At 54.2% G+C, this 25,286-nt stretch overlaps 1 protein-coding gene across 2 annotated transcripts in view; it reads left to right on the top strand.

The window, feature by feature from the left end:
* Positions 1-25,286, top strand: part of SFSWAP (splicing factor SWAP) — a 68,871-nt gene that overhangs the window by 8,315 nt on the left and 35,270 nt on the right. For both annotated transcript variants that reach the window (XM_059138637.1, XM_059138638.1), the window contains exons 4-10: positions 131-216; positions 5,858-6,083; positions 6,995-7,101; positions 7,527-7,659; positions 22,504-22,741; positions 23,748-23,879; positions 24,659-24,752. In XM_059138637.1, coding sequence (XP_058994620.1) covers positions 131-216; positions 5,858-6,083; positions 6,995-7,101; positions 7,527-7,659; positions 22,504-22,741; positions 23,748-23,879; positions 24,659-24,752 — 1,016 coding nt within the window. The remainder of the gene's footprint in view (positions 1-130; positions 217-5,857; positions 6,084-6,994; positions 7,102-7,526; positions 7,660-22,503; positions 22,742-23,747; positions 23,880-24,658; positions 24,753-25,286) is intronic.

Raw genomic sequence — 25,286 nt, forward strand, 5'->3', positions numbered from 1 at the left:
CTAGAGGTGACGATGCGAAGGGGAAGAGCCAGGGAGCAGTACTCACTGGTCCCTCTGTCGCTGCTTGCCGTTGGTGGCTGCCTTCCTTCCTGGTCGTTGTTCTGAAGTTTTATATTTTCTTTTTATACAGAAAAAAATGAGGCTGAAAACATAGAGGAAAACGAGGAGCCTTTCATTGCCCCCGTGGGGCTGAACGTGCCGCCTGACGTGGAGCTGGTACGTGTGCCTCCTGTCCCAGTGCTGCCCATCGTTCCCGCTGTGGGTCAGGAGCGCGGGGCGCAGGGAGCCCGGCCGCAGCCCTGACGGCTCTGTAAGGTCGTGGTGCTGTCAGATCTGTGAGTCACGGACACCAGACCACACCCTGTCCTCCTCCGAAGAGAAAGGGGGGAATTCTAACCCAGAGCATCAGGGATTCAAGGAGCTGGCCCTTGGGGGCCGTAGGGCTAAGCCCGCACATTTACCAGAGTGGAGGAAGCGAGTCAGGGTGAGCGGCGAGGAAGCCGTCAGCCACATTCAGGCCCAAGAACAGTCTCGATCACGGCAGTGTGGCTTGTGGGGAAGTGGCTTTGTCCTGACATTTGCCAGGGTGGCTTTGGCGGGGTCTTAAGGGAAATGCCTTTACCTTACCTTGCTGCACTTGTGCCCAGGCTTCCCGTCCCTGGGGACGAAGGCCCAGTGGCATCTCCAGGCCACCTGGCACTCCGGAGGAAGCCTGGGCGGAACTCGTCTGGGCTTGAGTGCTCTGCAGCTTGAGCCTGGCCGAGCGGCGCGGTTCACGCTCCCCTCACGCCACTCTTCCATCTGCGTCCTGAGGGGTTCAGGCTGGGTTACGGTGGGCGTCCCTGGGCGTCTCCTACACTCCCAGCCCTGCACTGGCTGCTTTGCATCTTCTGTGTCATGTAATGCTAACAGCCCATACGCTAGCTGCTGCGCCTGGCGCCCTTCCGCAGGAGAGGACTGTGGCCGTGGGGGGGGAGGGCCGGGAGTGTTGCCTGGGCGCACTCCGCAGGGGCGGGGCGGGGGGATGATGTAAGTGTTCCGGGTGGTTTTTCCCGTGACATTTTTGTGACTGCATTTCTAGTGGCATGGACGCAGGCCTGCCGTGGTTCTGAGCCTCTGGGTGCATGGGGGGCCGAACTCTTGGTGGAAGGTTCTAGCCCCTGTTTTCACGTGTCGATGGCAAGTGGCAGAGCCTGCATCCGTCCCGTCCTTCATTTACACACTCACACCCTCCTCCTTCTCAGTCTTCGTGCAAGGAGGAGTGGAAACGTCTGCCTTTTTTTTTCTTTTTAAGATTTTATTTACTGGGGCGCCTGGGTGGCTCAGTGGGTTAAGCCTCTGCCTTCGGCTCAGGTCATGATCTCAGGGTCCTGGAATCGAGCCCCACAGGACTCTGCTCTGCGGGGAGCCTCCTTCCCCCTCTCTCTGCCTGTCTTTCTGCCTCTTTGTGATCTCTCTCTCTCTCTGTTTCAAATAAATAAAATTTAAAAAAAAAATAAAAGATTTTATTTATTTATTTGACAGACAGATCACAAGTAGGCAGAGAGGCAGGCAGAGAGAAGGGGAAGCAGGTTCCCTACTGAGCAGAGAGCCTGATGTGGGGCTGGATTCCAGGACCCTGAGATCATGATCTGAGCCGAAGGCAGAGGCTTAAGGCGCCCCATGTCTGTGGATTTTGCTGGCAGGAATTATCGTATTTGTTTCCCCGTTTCCAGTGTTCAGCTAAAGCTGAATGTGCCAGTTGAATGTCGGTTATCCTGAGACTTACGTTACTGGGCTTCCTGTGTGTGGTTCTGGGTTATATTCCTTCTTGTTCTGGAGTGTGCTATTTATTTTACATGAGAGACCCATTAAAAACAAGTTGCTCCCTTACCTATATTTAATGCTGAAAGCTTTTATTTAAGGTTGACTATATGGAATTTTATTTATTTTTATGTGAAAGTTTATTTTTAAACTTTTATGCAGATATAAATGTGGAAGTATAATAGAATTTATTGCATTGTTTACTTTCTATTAAAGTATTTAATGGCTCTGCATTCTCAGCCAGAGTAAGCGTCCCTAAGCTGTTTAATGGTCTCCTGGAGCTAAAAATAGTCGCTACCCTTTGGAGACCAGAATAGTAATTTGCCTTCTTGATGTTGAAGAGTTTCTTGTGATAGTATCGCAGAGCGGCCTCTCAAGTGGGACATTGTTTGATTCTGTGGAAACCATGTCTGAGCACTGTTGGGGCACTGCTGGACAGGGTCATCCCTTCGTACTGGCGTCAGGGCTTGGGGGCAGCGGTTGGTGGTCTGTGACTCACACTGTGATGTTCGGGGGACGGTGTGGAACACGGGGTGCTTGCAGGGGGGGCTTCTGGCCTGTAGGAGGGGGGAGCGGTGCTGCCTCTGTGCGCGGGGGCCCCTCTCTTGGTAAAGAAAGCAGGCACTTGAGTATTCTTGATGCTGAAACTGGGCTTTTGGAGGAGAGCCTAATGACGGGATCCGTGGGATGTGTGAAGAGTGAGTAGTTAGAAATTGTGGCACTTGGGAGACAGATGTCGGTGGGTGTTCGAGACAGGCCGAGGCTGCTGGTGTCCTCCACGAAACCCCAGCAGCCCTCCCAGCTCCACATCCCACCAGGCCCCTACAGTGACCTCCCAGCTTTGTTTTAGCTTTTCCTGGCGAGTCTATGTGTGTTTTCTTGAGTTTCTCCCTTGGTATATAGCCTGGCGTCGTCTGTCCCAGGGTTGTGTTTTCAGCCTCTGTCCCCTTCTCAGGGACCCGGATGCCCATCTTGGTCACCTCCTGAGCTCTCCGTGTGCCTGGTCCTGATTCAGGGTGTACGCTGCTCCCACCTGCTCGTGTTGAGTTGTGTGCCCCCACACCTGGCGCACACCTAGAGCTCCGCTGGGAGTGGGGAGGGAGGGTTGTTCTGGTCAGCCACGGGGGCTGGAAGTGCTGCTGCCCCACAGATCCGGTCAGAAGTTCTTTCTGGGGGAAGCATACTCATCTGAACACACTTTATGAACCAGAGGAAGAACAGGGCAGGATTCAATGTGTAATTGCCATCATGCTCAACATTTCCCCCTCTGGGTGAGGGCCGTGCGGGGACCGTTGCCGACCGCGTGCTCTGTGCTTTGCTCCTGTCCTCCGTCCGCGCAGCACGGGAGCCTGGGCAGTAGATGCGCTCGGCCGCCGTGCACTGGAGACACGTTGAGGTCTAGAGGGCTCAGAGCTCTGGCTGATGGGTGTTGAGATTAGAGTGTTGTTGTCATGAGATTAGAGTGTTGTCATCATAATTCAGCAGTTCTGTCACCCCAGGATAGGGGCGGGAAGCATCCTGTGGAGTTCTTGCCTTTTCTTTGGGATCAGTAAGGACTGTTCACGTGTGATGAGTGTGCCCCGAGTGCTCCGTGCCTGTGTGTTCTCCGAGCACCTTGTCTCCAACATCTGTCTCCTCGCAGAATGTAGTTGTGTTTGTGGAGTCACACACGCCACAAGGTCCCATTGTAGCCCCAGGATTTTGAATTTTGTTCTGGAAGTCCCTTCCCACTCCTAAGATTTTAAAAATATTTTCCTGTTTCCTGCTGTTGCATTTATGGTTTTGTGGGGTTTTTTTAACAATTGAATTGTGACTTGATGTAGTATTTATTTTGGGCTGTGAATGAAGTGGGCATTTGATTCTTCCTTCCCTGATCACAGCAGAGGAGAGGGCCAGCCCGGCCGCCCCGGGGCCCACCACTGCTCACCCTGCCTCGCCTTCCCTTGCCACCCCATCCTGGTCCCTCTGCTTTTCTGGAGCTGTTGGGAGACCTGACACGGGCGTGGGCTTTCTCACCTTCTTCCATCTCCCACCGCCCACCCACAGTTTTTGGAGCTCTGTCTGTAATCCGGGAGGAGCGAGGAGGCATGAGCCTATCTTCTTGGGCTCGGGCACCTTCTTAAACCAAAGGCCTCCCTGTATAAGACAAGCATTTCCCCCTTTATCGTTAGTTTTTGTAACATATCGTATACGCGTGTAGGTCCTTGAAATCCCACTCTGTGGAAAGGAAACTCGTGGTATAAATGGGAAAAGACCTGCGTAAGGACAGCGACATGAGGAGGGCCGACTCTTCCCACCAGGTGCGGCTTGTTACCCACTTGCTCTGGGAGCAGGCCCAGAAGTGCGCTCAGCACGGCTCTCTCTGTAGTCACCGGTGCTGTGGCCGCGTCTTTTCACCACGCTGTTAGTGCCATGAATAGGCCTCCTTTTAGGGATTTTAAACCAACAGCTTAGTGTGGTTGGCGGAGAGCGCCTCTCCACAGAGGCCACTGTGGTTTCCTTTCAAGGTCACTGTTCTGAATTCACTGTTAATGATCGACGTGTGCGTGGAACACAGATCCGAAGATTAATCCTGCTGTTAGCACAAGCCGTTGAAAGTCTGCCTCCGGATCCCTACTCCAGGCACAGTGGGCCTGTGACGTGGAATCTAGTTTATTTTGGGAACAGTAAATAACTTTAATTGTAGGTACTTATCCTATTTAAGTGTGAAGGACTGTATCACTTCAGGCATTAAATTTGAGAATTAAGGCGTTTAAATTTTATGAAGGATGTGGTTCTGGAATTACAGAAAGCATCTTGAATACTTAACTGCCCGTTTTTAATGGATGATTTCCCACTTTATTTGCATGTAATTTCTAAGTGTTAATCTCTTCGTTATTATTAAAAGTATTTTTGGAGTGTGGCTTTCAGTGTCTGGTCTGACGAGCTCCATTGGTGGGTGGGAAGTGCCAAGCGTGTCGTGTGGTGGAAGGAACTTCGTGGCTTGGGCAGGAAACCGGTTGGCACGGTCTGATTCCTGGTAGTGACCTCACTTGGAGGCAGCAAGGTGGTGCCCTCTTTTCCTGCGGGTGAGACAGACCCTCCCTGTTGTGGCCAGACTGTGCCCACGTGGTGTGGGCGTGAGTGAGGTGCAGGAGCAGGTGAGCACATGGGGGTTTCTTCAGATGCCCAAGAAGGCTGCTTCCCAAGCTAGGAAATCTAGTCCCAGCTCAGAAGGCGAGAGGAGTGTTGTGTAGAGCCTTGAGAAACTGGGTGAATGTGTACACCCTGCCTAGAAACATGCACATGCCCATAATTTGCATACAGCTTCTGAGGGTTCACAGCCTCCAGCCCCATCGTGGAACCTGTTGAATGTGGAGGTACAGTGAGTTGGTATAAAAAAGGTTGCCTCGAGGCGTACCTAGGTGGCTCAGTGGGTTAAACCTCTGCCTTTGGCTCAGGTCATGATCTCAGGGTCATGGGATCGAGCCCCACATCGGGCTCTCTGCTCAGCGGGGAGCCTGCTTCCTTCTCTCTCTGCCTGCCTCTCTGCGTACTTGGGATCTCTGTCTGTCAAATAAATATTAAAATCTTAAAAAAAAAGAAAAAAAGGTTGCCTTCAGTTCTGCTCAAAGCTGGAGTGGCCTGCCTTGGTCTGTGAGTTTTCTCCCTGTGAGATACTGCAGAATCCAGAAACAGACCAAAGAGTCGTGGAACCAACCAGGGGCTGTTCAAACGGGGCTCTTCTGACCGAAATGGGTCTCTCTCTCTTTTTTTAATTTAAAGATTTTATTTATCTGAGAGAGAAAAGGCAAGTTAGGGGAGGAGCAGAGGGGGAGGGATGAGCAGACTCCCCGCTGAGTGCAGAGCCTTCCGTGGGGCTCCATCCCAGGACCCTGAGATCCTAACCTGAGCTGAAGTCAAGAGTCGGCCGCTTAACTGAGCCATCCGAGTGCCCCTTGAAATGTCTCTTCATGTATTTGACAGGATAACGAGGTTTTTCTTCTGTTTTAAGTCACGTGGCCAGTGAAAAAGAGGAAAAATTGATCATGTGAATGTGTATGTTTTTCCATAGCCACCAACAGCCAAGATGCACGCTATCATTGAGCGCACAGCGAATTTCGTGTGTAAACAGGGAGCACAGTTTGAAATAATGCTGAAAGCCAAGCAGGCCCGAAACTCTCAATTCGACTTTCTGCGCTTTGACCACTACCTCAACCCCTACTACAAACTCGTTCAGAAAGCCATGAAAGAAGGACGCTATGCGGCACCGGCGGGGGACAGACCCGAAGAGAAAAAGAGTACGTGCGACTGCGCGTCCCGTGTGGGCGGGGCCGTGCGGGGGAAGAGCCCGCGCTGCTGGGCTTCCAGAATGTTCACGCGGCCCACACTGTGGCGTCCATCAGACCCGCTGCTGGGGTTTAGGGTGGGGTGAAGCTCTCCTGGAGGAAACCTTGACAACACACTAGATTCTTAATTATTTCCAGAGACAGTGAAATATAATTAAATATTGGCGCTATCGGAACACAATCATCTGGGTTGGAAATTTTTCCTCTCATTTTGGCTGTTTGACGTTTCCCAGAGAAAAGAGGAGATCTGCCTCCTGGGATGGCTCCCGCCGTACACGCACACGCGGCTTTAGGGCCTGAGGCTAAGTTACGTGCGCACAAAAATGGAAGTTAGTTCTACTCTCCCTTTTTTATTCGTGTCTACCTTAAGCTGTTGTTTTTATCAAATACCTAAACTGGGAATTCTTACCACAAAGGTCAAGTAACTTTTGCATAATGTGCAGGGACAGCAGTCTGTCTGTACACGTCTGCCGAGGAAGCGGGATTTTCAGATCCATTTGTACAAACCTCGGTTACGGATCCCATGTTCTCGCATCTGTTAGTTTTCCAAAGTATCTGTTGCCTTGTTCTATCTTTCATCCATCAGCACGTTTTGCCATTTTCAACGGCCCTAGACTAGGGGATGTTGGACGGCTATGCTGGGTGGGCCCGCGGCGCACGCCTGTCTTCGTCCCCCGCTTTCCACAGAGTGCGTCGGGCGGTAGTGCTGCGGGGGCTGCTCCCAGCGGTGCTTTCCGGGTGGAGAACTGCCGCATGGTTGCCTGCAGCCCCGCCTCTGGTCTGCTTCTGAGTGTTCGCGTCGCGTAGCTGTGCCCTGTATCCCCCCACACACCAGAATCTTGAAACTCGCTTTTGCTTTCCAGAGTCGGGGGTCAGCTCTGATGATGACGATGATGAAGGAGATGGGAGTTACCTGCACCCGTCTCTCTTCGCTTCCAAGAAGTGTAACCGCCTGGAGGAGCTGATGAAGGTTTCGATCTTCTGTGTTTTTTATGCCATAACAGAACTGGTGTTAGTCTAGTTTTGGGAAATCTCAAAGCGGCCATTTTTTTGGTATCTTACTTTATCATCATCAAAGTCTGTTTTGCATTTTTGTGGTTTGCTTGGTGGCTCCCACTTTTATGGGTGGCAGTACGGTCGTGGCCATGCCGCCTTCCTTTCCTGAGTGCTTACTAGAAGGTGGAAGCCATGTGTTCCCTCGCTTCCCCTGGGACTCAGAGGAGCCACATAGAGCATGGCCACGGTCATTCGGGCTCTCTGCGTGTCCTGAAGCACGTCCACCATGCTCCGAAACACTGTGTTCTGGGGTTGAGTTGAGCCTTCTTGGCCACAAAAGGGTTCCCCCCTGACTCTGGGTATGGGAATGATGTGACCACACATCCTCTCTGTCTGCAGCCTTTGAAAGTGGTGGATCCGGATCACCCCCTTGCTGCGCTGGTCCGTAAAGCCCAGGCCGACAGCCCCGCTCCCACCCCCCCCTCGGCAGACGGCAGTGCGCAGCCCTCCCAGGCGGAGTACGCCGCTGACTGTGAGTACCTCACTGTGCGCCTCCTGGCCTGCGGCCTGCTGCACAGCCAACCCAGCCGGGCCACACGACAGCTGTGCATGCAGCGCGGGGCCGGTGGAGGTGCTGGGAGGACTCGGTCCCTTGGGTCTTCGTGGGTAGCCGTCCTCAGTACGTGGCCTCATCCTATCGTGTGCCCCTAATGGTGACAGATGGCTGCTCTGTGTGCAGTGTCAGCCGTGCCTTCCAGGGAGGGTGAAGAAGTAGGGCGAGGGCAGAAAGCAGGTGTTTGGGGACTGTGCCCTTCTTGGGAGGGCGCCCCGCCCCTCCCATTCAAGCAGCCATGCCTGGTGCCTCCCTTTGACCCTCACAGAGAGGATAGTGTCGTGTGGTCTCCTGGCCTGCAGTGGGGGCTGGAGTCCGACATGCCACGGCCCTAACTGAAGCCGAAGCTCTGTTACGAAGCCCAAGGAGCGTGGACACTGGTGGGCTGCGGCGCTGTCCGCATGGCTGCTTTCCTGCAAGAGACCGAGCCGAGCTAGCGTGCGGTGTGCGCCTCAGCGTTTTGGCTCGTACGTTCCCTCCTGTCCAGCCTGCTTGCTGGCCTTTCGTCTTCTTAATCATCAGAAGATAATTAATGGAAGGCAAATCTTGAGGTTCTGTTCTAGTAATCATTTGAAAGTATTGGAGCTCGGTCTCTTTTCCGACCTTTTTAAAGTTACTAGGAAGTTAACAGTGAACGAGGGCAGAGGCTTCAGGATGGCTGTGGGGGTTCGTGGTCTTGCACCGACAGCCGATTGGGTGATCTATCCCTAAAGCTCGTCACAGTCAGAGGGCGAGAGGTCATCCAGAGAGTAATTCTCTTTGAAGACATGGGCTGCTCATTATTTGAGTGTCTGTACGAAAGAGTAGCCAGAGCCCCCTGCGCCCCTGTCCTGGCGCGGCCCGCGGCTGTGTGTGACTGATGGGCTGAAGTGACATCTGCAGGCTTTACAGGTCAGTGACTTGAGGGAACTTAATGCGCGTATCCTGAAAGAGCCTTGTGAAGGACTGGGGGTTTGCAGTGCTCACGGCGGGGAGTGCTGTGTGGACGACAGGGCCCCATAGGTGAGTGGGAGCCAGGAGTGACCGTCGAAGTTGGCTGAGTGGAACATCCCTCGGCTTCCGCGTTCTCCTGTTTCACACCCGTCGTCGAACTTGTGCAAGTGAAACCCCTTGTCCGTGTGCATGCACTACGCCTGTGGAGCTGTCCAACTGTCTGGCACGGAAGAGAGGAAATTTGGGGGCAGGGTGACCATCACCAGCTCGTCACTCTGTGTCACGGAGCACGTACTGTTCAGTCGCGAGGGTGGTGGCGGGCAGCATGTCTGCTGCCCCCATGGCATTGGGTTGGGGGACCCTGCCACACAGCTGGCCCAGTGGCTGCTCTGTGGCTTAGGCTCCCTGTGGGCTCGCAGAGCCCCACTGATGCCAGTCCCTCCTGAGAAAAACAGCAGGTGCACCAGGTGCGACTCCCTGCGGGGGCCCCAGCCCCCCCCCCCGGAAGTTCTCCAGCAGGGGGCGCCAGTTAGCGTCCGCCTCCTCATGCCGCACAGCCTCATGCAGCGGGTGTCTGGGACTCGCGCCCGGTGCTCAGCCTCACAGCTCAGCTGTCTAACCCAAGAGCTGAACGAACAGCGCTGACAGGACCCGTGGCAGCTCACAGGTGGATCGCGGCTGTGCCAGTCAGGGACCGGGTGCCCGAGTTTGCAGAGAGGCAAGACATCTAAAACGTTCAGGTGAACTTTCTGGATTTGCAGGTGTCGGCAGTGAGATCATATTTTGTAAAAATGCAAGGCAGGCCAAGAAAACACATGGCCCAGTGGGTGCTGCTTGTAGACATCACCTTATGGGCCGCAGGCGCGAGGGCAGCAGGCTGTCCCAGAGCTGCTCTAGAGCCTGTGCTCAGCAGAGGTCAGGGCTGCCTAGAGGCTAGGGAGGCAGACTGAGGTGTCCGCACTTCAGGCAGCACCTTGTTACTGAAGTGAAAGCCATCCCGTCGACGTGGGGAGGCCAGAAACTGGACAGCAGACGGTGTAGAACTGCACGCCTGAGCGTGGGCCCTCTGAAGCTGGGTTATGCAGAGGGAGAGGGGCCGTGCCTAGTGAGGACAACGAGAGCATCAGCCCCAGGGTCGCCGCAGTGGCCACGGTCCAGGGTCCAGTGCTCGTGGGGTGAGGCAGGAGGCCTGGACGGCTGGACACACTGATCAGTTTCCGGAAGAGCCCCAGCACAAGTACGTGTGAGCACCTGTATTCGGGTTTTCAAAGATGTTTGTTTTCGTCTGTAGATTCTATGATTATTAAAAAAAAAAAAAAAATACAAAACAAGAATATGAAAGGTTTGAGAAGGAGGTGCGGTGAAGGGAAATGAGTCTGGTCAGGTAGTCCGTGAAGTGTTACAGGGGAGACCTCTTGGGGCCTGACGAGGTGGTGGTTCACACCAGCTCTGTGCTAAGAACCGGTCTAGAAGTGCTGCCTGCAGATCTGAACCATCTCATGACGAGGACACAAGCTGGGCCGTTGGCCAGTCGCCTGGGACGGTGTGCCGAGCTGCCCGCCTCCGCACTGGATGCCGTGTGGTGAGGGGCGCCGGCACCCAGAGCAGAGTTTGGGTGGCATCTGTGATGTGACGGCTCTCACGCCCCGTTCTCTTCCCTGGTTCTGCACCGTCTTGTAAGCAGTTGTCCTTCCGTCCATTTGCATAAATTTTAATTAAATATGTCCTCACGGTAGCTTCTGTGGAAGAAATCACTTCACAGGAGAGCTCTGTTGGGCAAACAGGCCCAGACTGCCGGAAAGGAGCCTCCCGGCCCTAGGGTGCAGCGTGTCCCGTTACCGGCTTGCCCTGCACGTAAACCAGGGGCGCCTTCTGAGTGTTTGTGAGCCAGAGCCCCGAGACCCACGCTCAGGCGTGGGTGGGGAAGGAGGTGCAGACAGCCTGGACGAAGGGGGTCCCCGGGGAAGAGGCCGCCTTCTACCCAGCAGCCTGGCGGCTTCCAGGCGGAGGTGCTGCGTGGACAGCTCTCCGCGAAGTCAGGAGACTTTAACCAGTGAAGGATTCTGTTCTTAAAGCCAACAGATGACTAGATTCTAAGAGAAAAAAACTGATTGAGGAAGCAGAAGGGTCTAGCACACCAACAGCTTTTATAGTCAAATGGGAGAGAAAAATGTGCAGCAGAAACACAGGCTGCCGTGTGAGTAATTCAGGGAGGTAACATGGCCACCCAGTTTTTTCCAAGGTTTCCTCTCGCAGCTCTCCCGAATGGCATCGATCCTGCTGGCTCTAGAGCCCGGTCCACGGGGAGTGCGAGCCAGGGTCGCCGTCACGCCAGACTGCAGCGCACATGTGCAGGATGCCAGACGGTCGTGGGCCCTGGGCGGCACGCACAAACACAAGAAGTGTAAGCCTTGGGGTGCGGTAAGGGTTTCTGTGCCGTTGAAAGTGTTATTTGACATTAGTGAGCTTGAAATCCTTTGTGATGGGAGAAGTCACAGAGAAGCCATGCTGGTGGGACCTGCGCCGCGGCGGGAGCGAGTGCTGGTGGGCTGGCAGCCTCTGTCTGCCTCGGACCCGCACGGGGGGAAGGGGCTACGGGAGTGTCCTCGCAAGCCAGATTTCTAGTGCTGGTGGGAGACTGACATGCCCCGTGTGCCCTTGGGAGAGGATGTCCTCTGGAGAGGACGGAGGGGACCCAGTCCGTGCACAGGGGCAGGGCCAGGGGTGGAGCAGATGTAGAAGGAGAGAAGCGCCTCCAGCAGGTCAGCTGACCTGTAGGAGTGGGGCTCCGTGGGGACCCACTGCATCACCCACCGGGCTGTGCCTCTTGGACTGTGTTGGTGACTGTCCCCTTCCCAGAAAAAGCACAAGGATGGGTGGGATGATTCTGTGAGACTACCCCAGCACCCCGAGGGGCTCTTGCAGGCCTGTGCTGTTAACACGAAGTCTGAGCACTGTCAGCTCTTCCCACAGGAGCCTGGGGCCCACGGGGCCCATCAGAGCAGGAGTCACCAAGCTTTTCCCATTCTTCCTATTAGCCCATGATTAAGAATCCCCTCAGGCCATTGCTTGGGATTGACTTCTTTCCAGCGAGAGATTTTCCTGGTTGGAGGCATCCTTGGAAGAAAATCGTCTGTTTTTATTTGGAAAGAATTCTTTCTAAAAGATCCTTAAATAGAGACGTGTAAAACTAACAATTCGCTTGTATTAGCTTGACAGTCATTCTCTGTTATTTGGTTCTCTCCTGCTATTTAGCTGTAAATCTTTGCTGAAGAGGGTCGTAAATACAGTTAATTATGCAGGAAACAGTGATACTGAAAAATTGCCCACTGGTGGTGCATGCAGTTTTTTAAAAATAAAATGCCAACCCAGTTTTTTTCATGTTTCATTCTATAAATAGCTGAAGTGAAATGAAACCGTATTGTGTGGCTAGACTAGATATTTTCTTGTTTCTGCTATTTTTTTAAAGTGTGATTTTGCTGGAGTTGTTCATAGCATTTCTTTTTTCCTGCAAAATCATGACCTTGAAGTGCTTTGTTTACCTTTGAAACCCTTTTTTTAAAAAATGCCTATATTGTAAGTGAAGAGAAATGGAAGGAAGCAAGTAAAGGTATTACCCAGGATTCCACCACCCAGAAATAGACATTTTTACCATGAGGCAGAGTCCCTGACGCAGCGGGAGACACTGACGTGAGTGTGGTGAGGCGAGGGAGAGGGGAAGCCCCCAGCCGGGGCGCCAAGATGAGCTCCGTGCCGAGCAGGGATTAGAAGGCTGGACGTCCAGAGAGAAATACCTGTGTTAAAGTGGAAGTGAGCTTTTTAAATTTTACTTGAATTTAGCAGAAGACCCTATAATCAAAAACCAGAGGGAAGTGGTTGCTGATTTTTCAGATAAAAGTTTCTTCCGTACATCAAGAATTTTGTTCTGGAGATTAGGGGAACATTTAAAGAGATCGAGTTTGTAGATTTTTTTAAAAGCTCTGTTTTTATCTTAGATGTCCTTAATTAACTGGGAAACTGGAGGGAATTAAAATACTCCTAAATCGGGGCGCCTGGGTGGCTCAGTGGGTTAAGCCGCTGCCTTCGGCTCAGGTCATGATCTCAGGGTCCTGGGATTGAGCCCCGCATCGGGCTCTCTGCTCAGCGGGGAGCCTGCTTCCTCCTCTCTCTCTGCCTGCCTCTCTGCCTACTTGTGATCTCTCTCTGTCAAATAAATAAATAAAATCTTTAAAAAAAAAAAAAATACTCCTAAATCCCTTCCCTTTCCACCCCCCAACTCCGGATTTTCAGGGAGCCGTGTTTGTGTTGTGCTGAGAGCAGGAGCCATGCCGCTGCTCGCTCTGCTGCCCTGGCCCCGGCCGGCTGGCCTCCCTCCTGAGGGCTGGGCTTCCGCCGGGGCGTCTCTGCGCATTCAGGCCTCGCGGGCCCATGTCATGAGGGTCTAGTTCATGCGTTCTCACGTGCCCAAGAAGTGCCCCTGCCCTGGTGCAGACAGGAAAGCTGATCGGGGTGTACAGTTCTCAGACAGCGTCTCCCTTCCCCACTTTGTAAGCCAGCATCCAGCCTGGTCTTTCCTGGCCCAGCCGGCTGCCGCCACCGACCCGTCATGTGGAGTTGTTAGCTGCTTGGCTGTCACGCGTTGCCCCTGGCCGCCATTCTCGGAGCTTGGTCACGTCGCTGAGCGCTGTGGCGGAGAGAACCATACGCGGTCCCATTGCCTGGAGCCCAGGAGCGCTGCCGAGAGGGGCTCTGGGCTTGGACGTTGCTGGGAAGAGGAGGGGGCCGGCCGCTCCCCCACCGCGCCGCCAGGGGCCTGGCGTGCTCTGGCTGGATGCCTGGTGACCTGGCGCACACTTCCCCGTTGTCCTGGAGAGAGATTCGGAGATTCGGTTTTGGGTCCTGGAGGCTGTTTTTCATTGAGTCTCTCTCATGGGTCCATCCATCTCTGTCCGTCTCCTTCCGTGTCGGTGACCAGTTTTCTCGCTCACACCTCTGCTGTCCGTTGCCGTTTAAAATGTGTTGGTTCCGGAAAGGTGTGGTTTGGGGCCTGCCATTCTTGCAGTGCGACAGTGCGGTCTGCAGACCTGCTGGGAGGGTCCTCATGTCACGTTTTGGGTCCTGCAGGTCCCCAGTCTCTGTGGGCTGAGCACCGGCGGGAGGGCGAGGGGATGTGGCTGAGCTGCAGCAGACCGGGGTCACAGGTGCCCAGACTTAAATTCCAGAGGGCGTTTGTGTCTTGAAACATTCTGTTTTGTTTTCAGCGGCTGAAATGCAGAACCATCGTGAGTTCTCCTGGGCTGCGCGGGAGCGGCTGCAAGCCCAGTTACCCAGCCCCACTGGGGCCGTGTCCGGCGCGGGCGGCTCGCTCCCCTTTCCTTTGTGCTCTGTCGAATTCTCTCTCACCAGATTCATCTGCGGCTCCGAAAACTCCCAGCTTGCTTGTGTGCTGTTTTCGTCCAGACTGGTGGTCGCTGCCGGGCTATGGGGGCCGCACAGCTCTGCACCCATCCTGGTCGAGTCCTGCCCGCGCCGGCATCTCTGTCCGAGCCTTTTACCTGACGCCGTGGCGCTTCCTTGACACCGTTGCGCCGCCTCCGAGACCCTTTGTCTTCCTTTCCAAGTGCAGCCTTCTCTGGAAAGCCCGTCTTGGGCTCTCCTGTGAGAGCCCCAAAATGCCCCCAAGCAGGTGTGGAGTGGCTGAGCCCCGAGTTGGCAGGCCGTCCCCACGCGTCTGCAGGCGCCTCCACCCGCGGTTCAGGTCCCGCGCTTGGGCTGCTCCTTCTCTTCGCCCAGAACACTCTAGAGCCTGTTTCGATGTAACAGGCTGCAAACCCAATACCGTATTGAAAACTCAAAACTTGCTGTGTGAGGGTCCCTGATGAAGGCTTTACGTAGTGGGTGGAGACAAGAAGCTTTCTAGAAGGTGTTACTTGCCAGAAAGAGAGCGATGGCTTTCAAGCACTGGCGGAACATCCCTGAGTCCTGTATTCCTAGGGCGAAACTGACGGGTTTGGGTGGTTTTCCAGCTGAACAGACAGCATTCTTTGTCACTGCGGCAGCCGTTCAGATTTTCACAGTCTAAGGCTTTGGTGACTGAGACAAGTCTCCTTTTGTTTTGTTTTGTTTTTTTTTTAAACATTTTATTTATTTGACAGAACACAAGCAGGCAGAGCAGCAGGCAGAGAGTAAGGGAAAAGCAGGCTCCCCGCTGAGCCAGGAGCCTCATGCAGGACTCGATCCCAGGACCCGGGGATCTTGACCTGAGCCAAAGGCAGACATTTAACCCACTGAGCCACCCAGGCACCTGTTAAAGATTTCTTTTTTTAGATTTTATTTATTTATTTGACAGAGATCCCAAGTAGGCAGAGAGGCAGAGAGAGAGAGAGAGAGAGAGGGAAGCAGGCTCCCTGCTGAGCAGAGAGCCCGATGCGGGACTCAATCCCAGGACCTGAGCCGAAGGCAGAGGCTTTAACCCACTGAGCCACCCAGGCGCCCCAAGAAGAGGTAGTGTTGTAGAGTTTTATGTTACCTGGTGAGATCACCATGAAAGTTACTTATTCTGATCCTGGTCTGTCAGCTCTTAACTACCAGGGAGGGCCAGGGAGGGTCGTGATCCTGCTGTGCCCGCCCCCGGGGCCTGTGCAGTCACTTCTGTTACCCAGTGGCTCCCCCCTCACCTCCCTGCCCTGCGCCCTGAAGTCTCGCTTTAGCTTGAATGTGTAAAGGCACCTCATTTGTGATCTGGGAAATTGTCTGCAGTGTTGCACGTTTGTGTGTTTACTGGATGGCTGTGAACCCAACTTGGAGATCAGACCCCCGAGTGTTTGCGAATATGCCTCCCATCCTTCCCCACAATCCACCCGTGTCTCAGGAACCCCTGAACGTGTGGTCGCAGAAGGGAAGGGAATACAGAGAAACCCAGATAATGGTGGGCCTGAAGACAGTTGTTACTCCTGTGTCTTTTCCCCACATGTTTGAATATACTTTTGAAGTTATTAACCGCTGAGGTTAGAAGATTCCGAAAGTGTGACTTTTGAAAACAGAAACAAATATTCCGGTCTGTGGAGGGGAGGGAGGTGTAGCTAACGTGAATGAAGCTGCCAGGTGGGAGGCCCGCAGGCCGGGTCCGGCGCTGCCTGGGCATGTGCGACCAATCTTTACAGCCTGCTTTGAACCCCAGTTAAGTGAAATGTCATTCTTTGCGAAAAGACTGTGCTTCTTCCCATTTGTACACCTGTATGCCCCAAAAAACCACTCCGGTATTTTTATTATATTTGGAATTTCATCAATTAAAAGATGTGTGGGACTTTTTCTTATTCTCTGAGTATATCATGACCCCAGTTTTGCCTCTTGGTCCACAAGGAATAATATATTTACTGTCTGGCTCTTTGTAGGAAACATTTGCCAACTCCTGCTCTATCCCAGAATTAGTGAGAGACCTTACTTGAATATAAATGTCTTCATTTTATTGACTTCTTTTTATATGAAAATCCTACACAGCAAAGACCAGTTTTGGCAAAATTCAGCTGTCAAGTATGTTGTTTGTATTCCTGGGAAACGTTCTCACATCCTGTAGATGCAGATCTGTGTCTGTAGCCCCCGCTTTCTGTCTTTTTGCCGTCGCCCCTGGGCTGGGCAGCAGACATCTTGAATCCACAGCTTCTGTGGCAGGACCCCCGACTTCCCCTCACACCCCCAGTTTAGGCCAGAGTCTTCTAGTCCCTCACACCCACGTGTAATCACATTGTATGCCCTTGGGGACCTCCGTCAGGATCTTCCCCCCCAAGTCTGGCGCTCCTCACCAGGTCCACTCATGGTCTCAGCCGCTGACTGTCAGCAGCCTCATCTGCCGCAGCCCGTGGTCCTCGTGCTGCCTTCCTGCAGCCCATGCAGCCAGTGTGATCCTGAAGGTGAACCCCGTGTCATTATCTCTTTACTGAGAACCTCCTTGTGATTTCCCATCCCAATTAGATTCCAGAAACCCACCTCCACTGCCCCCCAGTCTGCTCTTCCTGTTCCTGAAATGTGCCTTTGACCGCAAATCTGACCACAGGGCCTTTGCACGGGCTCCTCCTTGGCCTGAAACACTGTCCTCTCAGGTCAGACCTCCCCTGGCTGTGCTGACAGTCTTCCCCAATTCATGTCCTTCTCACAGGGTTTCATGTTGTCTTGGCCATTCTCAGAGTCTGAGCTTACTTTGTTTCTCATCTGATTTCCTTTATAGCCTCACTTGAAGCAGCAGGAGGGCAGGACTGGTCTGTCATGGATATCGCGGGGCCTCCAGCCCCTAGACTCCTCCCTCCTGCGAGGACGTATTTAGTAATGGTGGCTGGATGGACACACGCAGTAATTCCTTGACGAGGAGTAGGAGTAAGGCTGTTTCTGGGCCACCTCCCTGGCGTTCGGGGGGCGGCGGAAAGTCAGAAGCTTGTTATCTCTCTGATTGTAATTAAGATATTTTTAAAATTATTTGAGTCCAAGTAATACACTTTGAAGTCATGTAACAAATGCTTTTTCTGAGAAGCATTTGTCGACCCCCCACACTTGTTTCACAGTTCACTTTCAGCCGTTTGTCCTTGCGCTCTTAGTGGTTACCCTGTGCCCCTCAGTCACGGGTCCGTACTGCTGGTTAGACTTTCTCGGTCATCTTCCTGCTGGTACGGGTGGTAATTGAGTTCATTTGTGCTCCTCTCACACCCCAGATTTTACTTACCGTAAGTGTTTCGTTTCTGGTTACTTGTGATTTGAACTGATAGATTAAATCTACTTTATAATTGAAATTCACAGAAGGATTCCGAAATGGCTTACTCATCAGTCTCCTCCCCTGACTCCTCTTAAGTTTGGGGCCTGTCTTTATGGCCTGCATTCACAGAGCCCCAGCTGTCAGGTGCTGGAAGCCGTCGCCCAGACAGAGCTGCCCTGACTGCCCGGCCCGGCATCCGCGGGGCCGCCGGGTGGTGGGCTGCCTCTCCCGGCACATCGTCATTTCAGACGCAACGGGTGACCTGCGGGCGCTCTTGGAGCGGTGCGCACTCCGGTCTGTTGCGGGTCGTGCTTGGCGTTCCGGGGACACCCACGGCTGTTTGCTGAGCCCCCTCGCCCCCGCGCCCATGTGAAGGGGCTGTGCTTGCAGCCTGCAGCCTGCTATTCTCTGGCTTCTTGCCGATGGCCCGGGTCACTGCCTGAGCTTCCTGGGGTGCGGGAATGCCTTACTCCTGCACTCTTGGAGCTCATGCTCCAGTGGCGTACATGGGAAGGGGTACGTGGGAGCAGAGATATTTTAGTCCTCAAGTGTCTGAAGGTCCCCTCATTCTGCTCTTGCATGTGGTAGTTTGGACAGGCCTAGAACTGTGGTTGGATACTGTCCCTCCAGCTTTGGAAGATTTGGGCCTCCGTGTCCTAGGGGCCCTTGGTGCTGCTGAGAAGCCTCCCGCCATCCCACATCTCATCCTGTGTACGAAACTCATGGTCACTGAGCAGATGGGCACTGTGCTTGCGCCCTGCTGGGATTGGCAGTGAACAAGGTTCCTTCCACCGTGGAAAATCGTGGAGACGGAGTGCCTGAGAGCAAGTCACCGTGCTGGTGGATGTCGTTGGGAGGCTCTCCAAGCCAGAGGCCTGGGGAAAGTGGAATGGGAGAGCAGTGGGACAGGAGGCAGGGAGTGTGGCTTAGGCCCGGGTGGGGAGAGGGGAGGGTTTCGGGGTTGGGGGGGCGGCTCTGTCTGGTGCAGGCAGTGCTCCTAGAGCTTTAAGCAGGGGCCTGGGGGGGCAGGGAGCAAGTGGTGCAGCTGACCTCCAGCAGGAGGCACTGCCTGAGAGAGTGGCTGTGCCGGGAGGAGGCAGGGATCCAGATCTGGACCTGAGCGAATTGTTTATCAGACGTCCCAGTGGGGGTGTGGAGTGGGCAGTTAATGTGCAAGGCAGCCCAGAGCTGGAGGTAGGAATTCTGGAATCCTCAAGCACACAGAGGGTTGAAAGCCACCGAACTCACTAGGAAGGTCCCCAGGGTGCATGGGGAGGACCGTCCACAGGACCCAGACTTGGACGGGTGAGGCGGTTCAGTCCAGGCCCTGGGGCCGCTGGGCACGCTCCAGCCTCCCGGCTTCTTGTGTGTCAGGTGGGTTGGTTCCACGGCACTCAGTGAAGCCGTTTCCATGCTCAGGGCACACGCACGCTGTTGGTCTTCCCCGGACTGGCTCTCAGACTGGCTCATGTAGAAGGGCTTGCTCACCAGCCCCGCCCCTGAGCCCTTTCAACGCCAGGTTCTCTTCTGGAGTCAGATGTGTATGAGATGAAGACCACATAAAGTATCAAAAAATTGACTCTGATTTTTGCGGGAAGCCAGCTGACTAGAAGAGCTTTGGAAGGGAATTAGGTGTGTTGCTCTGCCCCCCGCCCCGCGTTAGGATGCCCCATCCATCTCCGAGCAGCTGCGGTCTGGGAAGGAGGGGCTCCCGAATGTGCCTTACACTCTGAAGCAGCTGGATTTGTTTTCTGGCAGCTGTGTCTGCCTTTAGGAGATGTAGGTGCCTGTGCAAACTTCTCTCTTGGATTCATTTGCAGTAGGCATTTGTGGCACCCCGGATGCTGATCAGGCCATCCACATCCAACTTCCTGTAAAGCCCACGCACCTCCCAGAAATTCGACGTAGAGTGTGGAGAGCAGCGAGCCTGGGGAGGTGTGTGATGTCCCTGAAGCCCGGTGTAGGAGAGCGCGGCTGCGGCCGTTCGGAACGCCACACCCCACCATGACGACACGACCGGGAGCCTAAGGGAGCGCGGTGTTGGAGCACCAGGCCTCTGGCTGCCCTGCCTGTGGTGTGGTCCAGCGATTCTCAAAACTGGGTGTTGGTGACCGTCTCTGAGTTGGGGGGGAAGGCATGTGTACAAAAAAAACCACGTGCTCTGACGGCTGTTTTCAGGGGTCTGTAGCGTCGTCGAGCCCTGGTCTTCCAAAAGCCTCTGTATCATCTAGTGAGGCCGCGTGTGCACATAAGCAGAGCATCTGGGAAGGCTCCCGGCCTGGCTCTCCGCTGGCTGCCCACTGGCTGCGCTCACGAAATGCTGGGCGCGTGCCTGCCGTGTTGCGTGGCTGTGCCCGCTGCCTGCCGCTACCTCGGATCCAGTGGTGGTGGGACAGAGGAGGCTCGTGTGTCGGGCTGCGGGTCACCATCACCGTCACACCCAGCCCCCAGAGCTGGGGGAAAAGGACAGAAAGGACCCTCTTCTGAGGCGTTTCGTCCCTATAATCCTCAAAGTGAGGATCCAGCTGAAAGGGGACCCGTTACACCCGTGTGGCACCTGCATCCCGCCTGGAAGGCCTGCTGGCCAGCGAGCCACCCTGCGTCTCACTAGGCGGCGGTGCAGGCTGGCTGGCAGCATTATTTTTAGGTAAACGGAGATCATCAAGCTCCTGTCTGCCTTTGCCAGACTTTGCTGGAAGGCACGCTGCACGGCTGTCGAGAGGGTAGACACTGGCTGCGCAGGTGGCTGGGGACACCGGCTCAGCGGGACCCCCTGTTGTGGTCCCCCGCGGACCAGGCCAGGGCGCAGCAGGTTCCGGCGTGCTCTCATCTTCCCGCCTCTTCGTGAGCTCCAAGGTGCTCTGAGAGCTTCCACTCTGTCTCAGCCAGCATCTCCCCGGGTTCTGAGCATGGGTCCGTGAGCAAGTCTGCCGGCTTGCCAGCAGCAGTTTTTAACCCTGGTTAAATCTAACATGGTGGATGGTTCAGGAAAGTCCTCTGGACTGATGGCTGGCCTGCGTGTAAGTACTTCCAGAGGCATGAGGCTCAGTTTTGAAAACCATTTGCTGATTCCTGTGAACATGAAGAATGCCTCACCTACACTGGTAGTCAAAACTTGTAAACTCTTCTATTTTTATGCATTCACATGGCTCATTGGTTGTGGCTGTGACTTAAAATGTACTTTGGCTTGCTTTCGGGCAGGAGGCTGACTGTCCCAGACAAGAACGGAGTGTCTGTCCTTCTACTGGGACGTGACATTCTGGACTTGGTGGTAACAGGGGTCCCGTCCCCTCCGGGAGACCGTGGGCTGCATACGGGTATTCTCCGAGGCAGGTCAGGGTTATGCTCTGTTCTCGCCGATGCCATGGTGTCTCCTCTGTGGGGTGGCTCTGCCTGGGGGCTGAGAAGGACCCGGTAGCATGACTGCCTGAAGGCGAGTGGGTAGGGACTCTTAACTGCATCTTGCAAGGACAGCGTATCTGACAGAGGCGCAGGCTGTGTGCAAACGCCTGGCTTGGTTAGGAAAAGCTTCCACTGGAACCGCTGCGTCCGTCTGTCCATCTGACGAACACCACGTGCTCCGTGCTGGGGTACAGAGTGAACGTGCCTTTCCAGCCGTCCCTGCTGCTCCTGCCTCCAGCTGGCGGCCTTGGATGGGCCCCGCCCACTGGATCTGGGGCCGCGTGTCTGACTGTGAAAGCTCAGGGTGTCGTTGTGAATGTGTAACCGTGGTTGGTGTGTGGCATTGAGAGAGGACAGCAAGCCCAGAGCTCATGCACAGCTAACAGCGCATCACTGCCCGTGGGCCTGCAGCCCGGTCACCTGTGCATTGTTCCAGCCTTGTAGGAAGGCAGGGGCTGAGCTGTCCAAGCGGCCGTCTGCTGCTGTTTCCCGGCAGAGCACCCGTCACTGGGAATGGGGGTCGAAGCGTCTGCTGTTGATAAATGCTCTTATTAAAAGTGAATTCATTGGGCGCCTGGGAGGCTCAGTTGGTTGAGCGACTGCCTTCAGCTCAGGTCATGATCCCGGATTTCCGGGATCTAGTCCCGAGTTGGGCTCCCAGCTCCTTGGGGAGTCTGCTTCTCCCTCTGATCTTCTCTCTCATGCTCTCTCTCACTCATTGTCTCTCAATAAAAAATAAAAATCTTAAAAAAAAAAAAAAAAAGAAATGAATTCATTGAAAATCAAAATAAAATGATTTTTAAGGTTTTGGGGGTTTTTTTGGTTTTTTTGTTTGTTTGTTTGTTTGGAGAGGGATTGAGAGTACGAGAGAACATAAGCATGGGGAGCGGCAGGCAGAGGGAGAAGCAGACTTGCCGCGGAGCAGGGAGCCCAGTGTGAGACTTGATCTCAGGACCGTGGGATCATGACCTGAACCGAAGGCAGATGTTAAACAACTGAGCCACCGGGGCGCCCTCAAAATGAAATCTCTAATTGGAAAGATCTTTTCACCGTTCTGCAATGAAAAGGAAATTAAATCTTGGTGTAGTTGGAGCCATTTGCATATCTGTAACAGGATTAGAAATAAAATTCTTAATTAGATCATTGAATCTTCTGTGATTTAGCTCCTTTTCCAAAAAAATTTTTCCAAAAAAATGGTGAATAAGCTGATAGGACTTTTAATTATTGAAACAGTTGGCTGCTTCCCTACAGATATTTGCACATGGGCCCAAAATACGTAGGAAACTGCCATGCGTCGCTGTCTGCGATGGCAGGGAGCCCACGACCTGTGTCCGTGGGGTGTGGTAGGCCCACTGCTGTGCATCTGGGGGTGGGGCGCGTATGGTCATGAGCACAGAAGGCGTCACAGACATGGGAGGGAAGCGCAGCTCCCCCAGAATAACCAAGAAAGGAGCCCAGCGCTCAGCCACGTGAGCTCATCGGCCTGGTCGGCACCTGCTGCCAGAGGGGGGCTTCTCATCGGCACGTTCACCCTCCGCTGTCTCGTGTCCCCAGGCGTGTGTCCTAGCATTGCCTGCTTCCTCCAAATTGCTGTCCCCTGGACTGCCTGCCTTGCATTAGAGAAACCTCTAGAAAACGGTGCGGTTGCTGACAGCTGGAGTGATGTTGCACCTGTCTTCCCACAGCGACCGTGGCCGCCATGTACTACAGCTACTACATGCTGCCCGATGGCACTTACTGCCTGGCGCCACCCCCGCCGGGGGTCGACGTGGCCACTTACTACAGCACCCTGCCTGCCGGCGTGGCTGTGCCCAGCTCCACCGGGGTGACGACCACCGCCCCGCCGCCCCCCGGGACCACGCCCCCGCCCCCCCCAACCACAGCAGAGACGAGTAGCGGGGTGACCTCCACCATCACCACAAGGTAGGCCCACTTCTGCCCGTTGCCTGGCACTTCTGGGCTCTTGGTTTGGGGTCTTCAATCTGGGTCTCTTGTAGGGTCTCTGTCGCCTGAGGGTTTAAGTGTCCAAATACCAGAGTTACGGAGTTGATAGTGCAACGGAAATCAGCATGACGTAAACACTTAGAAAATTGACTCCCAGTGACTCCACATCACCCCCAACTCTCACATCCTCAGCACCCCACCGCCCCCCATAACTTCTGGGTCCTTAACACCCATGCCGCCCTGACCCCCCCGCAGCTGGCCTTTCTGATGTTACCATCTCAACTGGGCAGAACTTCATAAAGTCAGGCGGAAGGGACACTGCGGTTATGTGCGGGAAATACAGGATTTTATAAAGTTGACCGAAGTGACTCCCACAAGCCATAGGCAGGTGGGTGCTGGCGGCCGGGCCAGCTGGGCATTGAACAAAAGCAGATTAGACCAGGAACTGGGACCCTACACCTGTCTTATGTCAGCGTCCAGGGTCTGCAGAATGGGGGAGCGCACTGTGGGCGCTGTGTCAGGGGCCTGGGTGCCTGTGGTTGAAATTGGACCACACACTCGGGTGTTTCTGCAAGGACTTCCCTTCCGATCGTGCTGAGAAAGGGGGCATGAACGGGCGTGTTGAAGTGCATGTCCTCTGTTTTAACGTGAAAAAGACTACGCGCGTGACTTATTCTTGGTTGCTTCTAAGAGTTGGCTTATCACTGCAGGGAAACATTAGGGGCAAAAATGAACCTGTTTTCGTGATTTTAAATCTTATTTTCCACAAAACCCCATTTTTATCATTGGCAAATGATACTTTGGTCTCTTTTCAAAGAACTGACTTTGTGGTTGAAGTTGTGCTCAGAGCCTCTGTTGTGTGTACGTGTATGTGTGCGTGCGCATGTGTCCCTGGACGCTGAGAGCCCCCCACACCGCACTGGTTGGCCAGCTGGTGGTCTCGGGGGGTCCCTGCGCATGAGTGTGACGAAGCTCTTCTCCGCAGTGCACTTGCCCCCGTGGCGGCCATCATCCCCCCGCCCCCCGACATTCAGCCCGTGATTGACAAGCTGGCAGAGTACGTGGCTCGCAATGGCCTCAAGTTCGAGACCAGTGTTCGTGCCAAGAATGACCAGAGGTGAGGGGCAGAGCACGGGGGCGGATGCGGGCACGCAGCGTCTTACGTAGCTTGTTTTTAGTCTAGCTATGTGAATCCTTTTAATGTTTTAATCCTCATGTGTTTACATAAATACATCTTAGAATTACCTTGCTTAATTACTTATAGCTGTGTGGTGGGTTTTTGTTTGTTTTGTTTTGTTTTTTAAGTAAGAATGTTGAAGCTACCTAAAACAGGCTGGAGTTCCTGCTTTTCGAGAATCTGCCATTTAGGGGGTGGGGACTGGTGAAGTAGGTGTCGGGGAGGAAGGCGGGCGCCTGTGGTGATGAGCGCCGGGTGGGTATGGAGGTGTTCGGTCACTACTCCCGGCACCTGAAACAAACGTCACACTGTACGGTAACCAAGTGAAGGAAGATAAAAACTGAAAACGTACATACACAAGGTAGAAAAAGTGCCAGGTTAAAAAAAGACATGTATTTATAAAGAAACACAAAACAAAGAACCAGGGAAAAGAGTCTGCCATTTAATCAAATAACATTCCATGCCTCGGGTGGAAGCCGTCAGCACAGGGTTGCACTTACATGTCATCCCGTGACCACAGACCAGCATCGGACTTCCTGTGCGTCTGTCTCCCATGTCCAAGAAGTAGGTAGGATCTGGCCATCCTACTGCTCACGCCTGTTGCCATAACTGGCTCGAGTTAGTCGTTGGAGAGTATGTGACGGCATCTGCTCACAGCGAGCCATTGGTAGGTGCCCTGCGTGTCCGCAGAGCTGACTTGTCCTGGTCTCTGCTCCTAGGTTCGAGTTCCTGCAGCCGTGGCACCAGTATAACGCCTACTACGAGTTCAAGAAGCAGTTCTTCCTCCAGAAGGAGGGGGGCGACAGCGCACAGGTACCCGTCTTCCGGGGGTGGGGGGTGCTGCAGGTTCCCATCTGCGGGGGCCGGGAAGGCCAGGGGCGCGCAGGTTCCCGTCTGCAGGGGCCGGCGAGACCGGAAGCCTCTGTGTCGCTGCTGCCCACATGTGGGAATAGTTTGTACTTATTCTTAGGACGTAGTGAAGGGCTCTCTGGCCGCACTCTGTCTGGGAGGCTTGTGCTCAGCCTGCGCAGTCTCTAGCTTTTCCTGCCTCTCAGAGTGGAAGCCTGTGTTTGGCATCCCTAGAAAACTTTGACCCCGGGCAGTCTGTGGATGATCAGCGTGTTCTAAACAAAGAATCCTGGCTCTTGAAGCATGTAATGTTTTGGTTGGCTGTTATTTTTAACAGCTCTTGGTGGAGGCCATGTTCCCTATTTCTTTTGCATTAAGCGACCGTCCATAGGTAAACTAGAAGCATGTGGGCTCCTGGCCGAGTGCTGCGCGGCACTGTCCATGGTGGGGCCTTTATCCTGGGGGGCAGCTGGCCGTGCCGCTGCGTCCCCCTGTGGG

Source organism: Mustela lutreola, chromosome 11 (assembly GCF_030435805.1).
Source record: "Mustela lutreola isolate mMusLut2 chromosome 11, mMusLut2.pri, whole genome shotgun sequence".
Lineage (NCBI taxonomy): Eukaryota > Metazoa > Chordata > Mammalia > Carnivora > Mustelidae > Mustela > Mustela lutreola.